The 10,612-nt window shown below is 41.2% G+C and overlaps 1 protein-coding gene across 2 annotated transcripts; it reads left to right on the top strand.

Annotated features, from left to right (window-relative positions):
- The first annotated feature begins 125 nt into the window (after positions 1-125).
- mapk14a (mitogen-activated protein kinase 14a) lies at positions 126-10,244 on the top strand. Of its 2 annotated transcripts, none has more exons than XM_003963103.3 (12): positions 126-541; positions 2,530-2,659; positions 2,746-2,804; positions 5,455-5,566; positions 6,026-6,055; positions 6,181-6,228; positions 6,319-6,433; positions 6,518-6,589; positions 7,925-8,004; positions 8,550-8,628; positions 8,792-8,965; positions 9,117-10,244. In XM_003963103.3, the coding sequence occupies exons 1-12, from the start codon at positions 423-425 to the stop codon at positions 9,179-9,181; spliced, it is 1,083 nt and encodes a 360-aa protein (XP_003963152.1). In that variant the 5' UTR covers positions 126-422; the 3' UTR covers positions 9,182-10,244. The 2 variants fall into 2 exon arrangements, with proteins under 2 accessions (XP_003963152.1, XP_003963151.1); XM_003963102.3 differs by lacking the exon at positions 7,925-8,004 and adding an exon at positions 7,489-7,568 and having other exon boundaries at positions 128-541.
- The last annotated feature ends 368 nt before the right edge of the window (positions 10,245-10,612 follow it).

The raw sequence follows: 10,612 nt of genomic DNA, 5'->3' as shown, positions 1-10,612 counted from the left end.
AGATATATTTCGTTTTCTTAATTCTTAATTCTTAACCGAACATGTTATTGCGTCGTCTACTTTGTCGTCTGATTTTTCCCGTTGTCCTTCAAAGCATCACACGGTCGAGTTCCGGCCATCGTTTCTCGAATTCTCTCGCGATACGTTTCGAGGTTTTGGAAGCTGGGGGAAATCTCGGGAGCTGTCTCTGAAAGCAAGTGGAAACACAAAACTTACAGCCAGAAGACGAGAAAATCGGCATCATTTCACTGGAAGGCAGCCTCATAACTTATGTTGGTCGAAGCTTGCCGGCGGACGATTGATATTTCGTTTAGCCTCTAGTTCCGCAACTTGGAGGAAACTTTTGCGCTGGCTTGCAGGACACGGAATCCCCACATCAGAGCGGAAAGTCAAGTCGCTGCTCGGCAGTTTGTTCTGCAGGAATGTCGCATGAAGAGAGACCCAATTTCTATCGACAGGACGTCAATAAGACGATATGGGAAGTCCCGGAACGATACCAAAACTTGTCCCCGGTTGGTTCCGGTGCTTACGGATCAGTGTGGTAAATAACTTTAAATTTCGTTGTACTCTCACTCTGCACAAAGCCGAGTCACCCAAGTTGACCTCCATTCATTTAGACGAGGCCTGCGGTGCAGATGCTAAAGTTGGGTTAGCTCTGTCCTGCCTTGAGCAGTAAGGTGCCCTACTATTTATCTGCAAACACGGAAACCAGTTTAAAAGTGTATTTTTTGGCGAGTTGTGAGTCTTTTGCTGAGTTACAGTACAGACAGGCCACAACGGTGGAAAATTGCTCTCTCACAGCAACTGTTGACAAAATGTGTGGATCTGATTTGTTACACCTACAAAATCTATAAGATGGTTATTAAATGAGTGTCTGCATTTACTGGAACACCAAATCTTTTTTATTTAAAAAATAAAGATTTTTCCGTTTCGATTATCCAGTTATGAGTCTAAACGTCCCCTAACAGGTTACGTAATCTGACTAAATTAGTCGTCGATAACATGTTTTGTAGTGCAGTTAATTATCTCATATTAAATATGTTATCATGTCGTTTCGACGTGTTTAGATACACTGTTAAACAGGTTCAATACAGCCTAACATAAGTGATTATTGCTGAGGTTAAACCAACAGAGCAGAACATCGACAATACTGTCAGTTTTAGTTGTGTAAAAATGTTAAAATCATGTCGTTTTTCAGTTTTTAATCTGTTTCCTTTACTTGTAGACCAGCCTAAAGTTTGCTAAATAATATGTTATATTTATTCACAACTCCATTGTGAAGAATTAATTTATTTTAATGGTAACACAGATGGTGAATAGCAGGGGGACAATAATGGACAGCGTTATTACAGCAGTATTATTCATTTATAACGTACTCCAGACTAAATTCAGTGCAACTTCCTGCACAGTAGACATTTCACACGAGGTGGGTTTTCTTAATTTGGCTTGGTTATGACAGTAAACTTTCAGAAATCACCTTTGAACACTAGTTAAGTGATTAAATTGCTTGTGCTGATACTGTGGAGGACACAGCACTGAAGAGTGGTTTCATTTGATGTAGTGGGCAGATGTTTGTTTTGCAAATGGAAGTGGACATCTGTGCTGTTGCTGGGCAATAGGATAATCTGGTGCTGCTCAGATTACTGTCTGCGTACAAGGCCTTGACGATTATTATTCATCTGTGTGCACGGGCTCCTATTGTCGGACAAGAATTAAGTTATTTCTTATTAGTTTTCTGTATTTCTGAAGGTGAAATAAAGCAAATGTAGGTTTTAAAATGAGATTACTTTATTAGATATATTTTAAAATAAAAAATAAGAATGTTTTAGAATCAATTATATGCAAGATATGCAATATCTGAGTAGCTTATTGATACAGTGTTTTTGTGTTTTTAGAAGCTTGATCATAATTAAAGTTATCTTATTCGTCACTCTGGACAAGTAGTAAATATAAAAGATTTTTGTTTTTCACCATAAACATTCTGAAGCCTTTGCCATTCTCTAGAATCATGTTCCCATGATTATATTTTGATGTTATATACATATAGTTGTATCCCTCTTCAATATTATAGACCTGAACTGAAGTGAAACAATATCTTTAAATCAAGGGTTGATTTTGGGCTGTAATGATCTATGATTGTGGCTCCGTAGTCACACAACTCAGACTACCATTATGCCTTCGTCACACTGATAGACGACACAGAACAGGCGTGATGGTGTGTTTTCAGGTGGCCGTGCGAAAGGTTATGGTCTGTTTGAGCAGAGAAAGATAAAAGTCTTTTGGTTAGTTAGGTGTGGTGGGTCTTTCACTGTTGCCCCGAACAGACTCTAGGCCCCTCTACTCTCCAGAGAAGGGAGAATTTCTGCAGACGAAGCTGTTTTCCTTCTCCTTTGATCTTCTTTGAAAGTCCCCCATTTGTTTTTAGAGCAAACGCTGCTCGAACATTTATTTTCTCAACTGCACACTTTGGTTCATTTCAGTTATTGTTTCTAATGACCACAAACGTATTTATTGTCCCTTTTCCCCCAGTTCTGCAGATGATATAAAGACTGGGCTGAAGATAGCTGTGAAAAAGCTCTCGCGTCCATTTCAGTCTATCATCCACGCCAAGAGAACGTACAGAGAGCTGCGGCTACTTAAGCACATGAAACATGAAAATGTAAGACCTCATCGTCGTTGACATGTTTATGTCTGAAAGCAGCCTGGTTCTGATGACTGATGAATGTGGATTTACACTCTTTGCAGGTGATTGGCCTCCTAGATGTCTTCACTCCGGCTACTTCTCTGAAGGAATTCAATGACGTGTAAGTTGTGTCGTGTGTTTATTTAAAAGAAATGTCTTTGGCTCACTCCAGCAACACTGGAAGTGGTGGCGAACACTGTTGGCTTTGCTACCTCTGTAGAAAACAATGCTAACTGAAGCTGGGAAACGACTGGAGACGGGCCAGCTGACTAAACACCGCAGCATTTCAGAATATCCCCTCTGTTAGTCATTCACGTTCAGCCCTCTGCAAAAAGTCCTTCGCCCTCAGCTTCCTTCTCTTTGCTTCCTGCTTTCTGCTCTTGTGAAACTCTCATGCTGGTGAAGGGTAGCTTTAATTTTTTAATGTAGTAAATGGTTGGAATTTCTACACAGCGACTGAGGTGTCAGCCTTTCCTGTCATGTTGGTACTGTCTCTTTTCTATACACAGGAAGACTTTCAACTAGCTTTAAGATTTCACTGGTTTCAGTTGACAGAAACCTGGTTCTGGTTACACCCCTGAGTAGGAAACCAGGTTTTTAGAGCAGTTTGCAAAGCGAGCAGAGCAGAGCCCGAGTTCTTGTGTGAGGCCTCCGTCATCGCCAGTTACAGAATTTTAATTGACGGTTTACATTTAGTGTGCAGAATATGATTGAGGAATACTGGGTAAACCAAGTTTTTAGACATGGGGTTACCATTTAGGTACCATTTATGCAACAATTTGGCTGTAGTTTTATTAGATTAGCTCGCTTTTGATGAGCACCGTGTTCTTCTCTTTTTTAAATGATCATGTTTATTCCACCATGCGTATAAGGTATTTTCTTAAAAAACTATCTATATATTTAAATACCCAATATGATTTATGCGCCTATGATGAATGTAAGATGGATCATTGAGCACTTTACATTTTTGCTGCAAGACATTGGAGCTGCCTGTTTCCTCAGAACAGATATGTGACTGTATTTTTTTTGGGACAGTAGCTGGTTTCTGAGGGTAATAATGCATGTTGAAGCTTGTTTTTGTTTCACTTATTTAACCAGAAACAAAGCCACCTGCGTGACAGCGTATTGGTGTGTCTGTGAGTTAGGATTGTTTTTTAATCTTTGAGAACAACACTCTTTAAAATGCTGGGCCAGTGGCTGTGGTATGTGCCACCACGTTGATAAAGGAATGTTTACTTTGGAGTCTTTCATAGCTCCAAACAGACCTGCTTGAATTAATTCAGCTATGTTGCAATGAGCATAATAGAACCAACGCCAGCCAAACCGCCTGCAGTTGTTTTGCACTGTTTTGGACAATGTGTGTACTCAGTGTTCACAGCAGCTGTGTGAATAGATTTGTCACAATGAAGAAATTCCCCTGCAAGTGATTCAGGGTGACTCGATGTTGTGGTTTGTGGCAGTTCTCTGCATTAATACTTGTTTTTGTCTCAAACAATTATGAGCTCAGTGCTGCAGGATTAACCGTTGCGAAGCTGTTTGAGTGTCAATCACACTACTTTGCTTTGTTCATCATATTTTTATTTTTTTTTACCCCCCCCCTGAATGTTGAGTCAGTGCAAGAATAGATGTGATTTACTGCATTGTTCTATGTATTTATCTGAAATATTAAATATTTTATTAAATATATTATTTAGTGTGTAATTGCTGCATGTTTAAGTGATGCCAGGCAGCACAGCCATTGTGGGTTGTTTTGTTTATTTTCCATCATGAGAGACTGGTAATTAATGAGTGCCCCAAAGCTTTATTTTCATCCACTGCATTTATTCAGATTTTAAAATGACCTAAGTTAGCGTTGTCAAAAAGCTTGTCCAGAATATTGTGGATTTTGGCAGAGTGTGCAAAGATTAGGTGATATTATAATAGCAGACCTTGCTCGCTTTCCAATTGACCATAAAACACTTTTACTGAACAACTTTGACGAGTGCTCTTGAAACAGCAGAAGTATTTTATGAAATTCATTTCCGGTGTTGTTTTTCTTGAGTGAATTCTGGGTCACTGGCTGTTGCAGGGAAACACGATTCTTCACCTTCATACCTGGCAGGACACTAATTATTATCAGCGATGTGTGATATCAGGATAAACCTCAGATATGCCGGGACTGTGTTTCCCCTGGCTCTAAAAATACAGACGCAGTCAGGACGGCGGAGAGACTGGTCACAGCTCCGGCCTCGCTCCCGTTTCTCTGAGAGAGGAAGACAGAGGCCGCTATTTATATCCTTTTTTTCCATGGCGGCTGAACTCTGAACGAGAAGTCTGTTTGCATCCAGCAACAAGTTCAAGTGTAACCAGGTGCTATTTAAGGGCCGGCACTCTTCGTGTGAACAGGCGTGTGTTCATAATGTGTTGTGCACTGCGCATTTTTGGCTGTACAGCTGTCGACTGTCCAGCCGTTGCCAAGGCTGCCTGTTTTCAAACAGCTCCGGGATTATACGCGAATGTTCCCCTGATGCAGCGGCATTAAGACCTTTTATCTGACGCCGGTTGCTGTTAACTTACATTCATTTGCACAGGGCTCGGCCTTTAAGTCCTTTCTGGTAAAACAAGAAGGAAAAGAGGTGGCAGCTAAGCTCAATCCAAGCAATGGCAACTTTAAACAACTTTATAACGTTTGATTTCGAGGTATCTTCACTGTCTGCCTGTGACAACAATGACTTCCGATGGTTCTGCCAGTTGAAAATGTGCTGTGGTTTTTATTGTCTTGTATCTGGCAGGTATCTGGTGACTCACTTGATGGGGGCGGATCTCAACAACATTGTCAAATGTCAGAAACTCACAGACGACCACGTGCAGTTCCTCATATATCAGATCCTCCGGGGATTAAAGGTGAGGATTCAGGAATGTTCTAACAGTTTGTGGAAGAACTGAGACCTGTTGCTTTTGTTTTGTTGCCAAAAGGTTCAGATCTCACTCAACTCGTGGTGGATCTAAAATTTACTCACCCTCATTAAAATGGTGATTTGAGCTGGAGGAATGAATGAATAAATAAAGATAAAAAATTTGTTTTGGCTTAATCAAAAACTTAGAAAGCTTCAGTATAATGACTCAATAATTACATTGCCAACAGTTGTAAAGTAGGGTGTGAGGGGTTTAAGGAGCAGAGTTGTTCATATTTATTGAGGAAGATGCAAAGTGTTGATACGGTTTTAAGCTGTTAGCTTCTCCAGGGTGTATAGGACAAATATAAATCAACATTTTTCTTGCTAAATTAGTCAACAAAGCAGTTTCATTAGTGTCTGCACTAATAATTCACTTTAATTAGATGTTTTCTCTCTTCCGCCCCAGTACATCCACTCTGCAGATATCATTCATAGGGTGAGTTATTGATTATTTTTTCTGATGTTATACTTTAAAGTTTTTAATTATAACCATGAAGAGTTTGCTCATTGCCCCACCACTTAATTAATGCTTAATCCACTTTGTGGTGTTCCCCTCTGCAGGATTTGAAACCCGGTAATCTGGCGGTGAACGAAGACTGTGAGCTGAAGGTCAGTGAATTCCTCTTCTCATTTACAGCAACGAGCAAAAACTGTGAATATTTTGCTGTAAGTTCTGTTCTCTCCCGCCCATGTTCCCAGATATTGGACTTTGGCTTGGCACGGCACACTGACGACGAGATGACCGGCTACGTGGCCACTCGTTGGTACCGTGCACCGGAGATCATGTTGAACTGGATGCATTACAACATGACAGGTGGTTGATGTTGACACACCTTTGACCTTTTCACCCAAACATCACGATAACTGTCATTAATCTCTGTCCCGCTTCTCTTTTCAGTGGATATTTGGTCAGTGGGGTGTATAATGGCTGAACTCCTTACCGGACGGACTCTGTTTCCTGGTACCGACCGTATCCTTTTCAGCGATCCACTTGCAGCTCCTGCATATGAGGCTCTGACACCTTTGCATAACAAATCTTACAGGTTAAATGCACAGTGACATTGTCAGGGAAGCTTTTGATTCTGTTTTTCTACTGCAGACTGAGCTGCTCCGGTCCTGCAGCAGGTCGCAAGTCGGTGATGCAACATAATTATTTCAGTTTATTGAACTTGCTCCAAAAGTAACAGAAATGCACTTTAATCTTATGCTCAGTAGTGCATTTTATTCCGGTTGTGCTGGTGAAAGTGCACTTTGCCCCCAAAACAGAAATAAATGCAGACTTTACGCTGTGTTGATTGGTTGATAATAAAGTCTAAATTTAGCCCAGTGTTTGAAATGTTGAGGTTAAAATAAGCACGTGAATGTGAGTTAATGCGACACAGTTCACAGGTCAGGTAGCAGTTCTCATGTTAACAGGCAGTGGGTTAGACCAGGGTTTCAAAATTGGACACATGCAGGACTCTGGTCTGCGCCATTTTATTTCTTACTCACCACAAAATTCTGTTCCTCTCATGCAACACAATGCCGCTGATAACTTTTACATTATTCCTCTGTTGCTGAGTTTCCTCTTCTTGTGCCATCAATATGTGCAATCTGCCTGCACCACTGGTGCTTTTGGAGATCTGTGATGTTAATTTTTCTTCCCCCTTCAGTTTTCTCAGATGAACAGCTGAGTTTCCAAACCAAATGTTCAACAAGACTGCCAGATGTCTCCTTTTTTATACACCAGAAGCTGTCTTATGTTCCTCATATGAAAGTGAATTTGATGTCATGCACTGGTTTTACTGGGCATAGGGAGGTTGGTGACTGGTCAGATTGTAAGTTCTCCCCTGTCCAGTATCTGGTCTTCCTTTACCGAGCTCCCGGTAGACATTGATCAGTTGAAGCTTATCATGCTCCTCGTGGGAACACCGGGGCCTGAGCTCTTGAAGAAACTCTCTTCAGAGTCTGTGAGTTCACAAAGTTACACAACTGCTGTGCAATAACTCGCATCTGTGCCGGCGGACTGACAGCATGTTTTCCGAGCTCTGTGTGCTTTCTGCCTGTCTTACTGGGAGATTCAGTGGTGTTTCCGGCAATACAGCAACCAAGGTGGTGCGGCTGAGCCCGGCCTTTCGCTGGTCAACTGCTCTGCAGGGTCTTTTGTTGTGTCTTTTCTACAAATCCGCCACACTGGCTGCTTCACAGCTCGCAGCCTGCTTCTCGTCCTAACACGATGCCTTCAGGTGCACCGCGTTCGAGCGAGACCCAGCTTCTTAACCAACTTCGCTCTGTCGCTACACTCCCCTTGACATTCGTGCTGTAGATATAAACCAGCTTCAGCAGATAATGCGGCTGACAGGAACGCCCCCAGCATCCCTAATAAGCAGGATGCCCAGCCATGAGGTGAGCAGGAACTGCAGCTTGTACACAGGTTGTCAAAGTCAAAGCAGGAACTGAAGATCAGCTTTATCTCTGCTTCTGAAGTTCTGCCTCTCTTGAAATAGTTTGGTGAAACTAAGAGAGAGGTTGATGGAAATCGAATTCTCAGCCTCGACCTATCTTAATAAGGGAGATTCTGATTCCTTTGGTGATTTAAAGATTTGCTTTTCCACTTTAAGCGTAGCTCACGTTTGGTGTCTGCTTGCTGCATGTCATCAAAGAAAAGACACTGGTCTGAGCTTGACTTTGTGATTGTTTAAAGTCCCTGTCAGTTATCGGTCTAAAAGATGAAATTTTGTTTTTTGGGAATTTAAGGACTGTCAGTCACACATTTTCTGCATTATGTTAATTTGCCTCCAAGTCATTAGTAATTATTAGAAGTCATTAGCCTTGTGTGACTTGCGTCTCTAGAAATTAAGCCTCATTACAAATCTGCCGAGCTAAATGTGAGTGAGGTGTTGCTGCCTGTTGAAGTTGAAATTAAAATCCCCCCCGTGTTGTTTTTCTAGGCCAGGAACTACATCAACTCCCTGCCATGCATGCCCAAGAGGAACTTTGCTGATGTGTTCCTTGGTGCCAATCCACTAGGTAAAAGAATACGGCCTTTTCCTAACATGCAGTTTGATGTTCCTAAACTGTCAGTGAGACTTTTGTTTTAAGTAATTTTCATGTTAAAATGTCCCCACTGGACAGAGTTCAGTGTTTGTCCACTGTTGATGGCTCGCAGGTAAAGTGTTCTGTTGTCTTTAAGCTGTGGACCTCCTCGAGAAGATGCTGGTTCTGGACACGGACAAGAGAATAACCGCTGCCGAAGCTCTGGCTCACCCCTATTTCACTCAGTACCATGACCCAGACGACGAACCCGTGGCCGAGCCCTTGGACCAGAGCTTTGAGAGTCGAGACTTGGAGATCGAAGAATGGAAACGTATGACCTCACACGTGCAAAAAAATAGATTCCATCTGGCCACACACGTTATTTATAAGTGGAATTCAGCTTTTGTGACATCCTGACTGCAGAAAAACAGATGTTGATGCTGATACTGATGATGATGATTCTCATGGTCGACTCATTGCAGGATTAACCCACGAGGAGGTCTCTAGTTTTGAGCCGCCGCTTTTTGACGAAGACGACATGGAATGAGGACGTCGCACGCACGATGACCCGCAGCCTTACGCAGTTTTAAGGACCTTGTTCTTGTGTGTTAGTGTTAAACTGTCGGACGCACATCGCGGACCTTTACAGTCTATTAACAGGAAGCATTGTTGTGTTTAGCTTTTTTACCAGCGATCGTTATCTATACAAAGGGAAGTCGGCCGATTGTTGTTAATCTGTTCAACAAACCACTAATGTTGACGGACCGTTGCTGGAAAACATCACTTTGTGCCAATATCATATACAGATTTTTTAAATTTGATGACTTGTCACTGTGACTTTGAGATGCTAAAACACCTGAACCTGCCGCTGTGCTGTTCTGCCTTTTTAAACCTTCTATTGAGTAATTTATGAATAAGCTGTTGTCTGTGGGTGGAATCAGTCCTGATCGTCTACAGTCCCTCTTACAAGCTGCCACAAATAGTGCAGGGTCACATACTATTTGTGTGTTTTGATCCGGTTTTCGCATCCCAATTGTTCCCATGTTTAAAATGCAATCTGAGGGACTTCATATCTGTGACAGTAAGTTTTTTTTTATGCTGTTACATTTTGCGTCTTGTGTCTCTTGTGTAGTCTTTGACTGTTCTTGGGTTGGAGTTTATTTCGTACATTTAGATGCTTTGATAGACTCTTGCGCCACTCACCACGTATCATATCTACACAGAAACGTCTGAGCCTCTACTGTAAAGGGACGGCAGTCCTCATCGAAGCACCTACAAGAAACAATGAGGCGTAAATGCTCCTCTCAGAAACATGTAAATACCTGCTATGTGTTTAAAATTTGAAGTTGTGAAGCAATCTGTTCTGTGTACATCGGTGTGTATGTACACAGTTTCAAGTGTGTTTTTGGTTTACAGGAGTTCAAATATCTTGCCAAAACCTAATAGAAATTCTGCTAATTGTGTAAAAGAAGAATTTCTGGTGTATTTATACGTTGTGCAGGTGATATTTATAAACGGCAATGAAAAAGTTCTTTAAAGTATTTTTCACTCCTGAATAACTACTATCTTCAATCCTTTGTTTAACAAAATAAAGACTTATTTTTAAGAGACTCTTCCTCTCTATTTATCATTTTGCTTGCTTGTGTTCCAGTTTACAGAGCAATCAATTTTATCTTGTGTAAAGAGAGAACAAGAATTGCCCACACATAAATTTTGTTCTTCCAGTTTTACCTTATCTCATTTCCGTGCAATGCAAAGGAATTTATTATAAGCTTTGTATAACTATGAATTTAAGTTTTCTTTATGATCTGGATAGCTCTGGGTGCATTAAGATACTGCTCTCGTGATTGTGCCAAGTAACAATTTGGATTTACCCAAAGGCTTTCCAAAAAACAGATGACTGTGAACAGACAGAACATTGACAACACCATCGATGATAAAATTGGAATAAAACGTCTCTGATCAAACAAAATGTCAG

This window comes from Takifugu rubripes, chromosome 3 (genome assembly GCF_901000725.2).
Source record: "Takifugu rubripes chromosome 3, fTakRub1.2, whole genome shotgun sequence".
NCBI lineage: Eukaryota > Metazoa > Chordata > Actinopteri > Tetraodontiformes > Tetraodontidae > Takifugu > Takifugu rubripes.
Note: the sequence above shows the minus strand (reverse complement) of the source record. Positions and strands in the feature narration are given on the sequence as shown.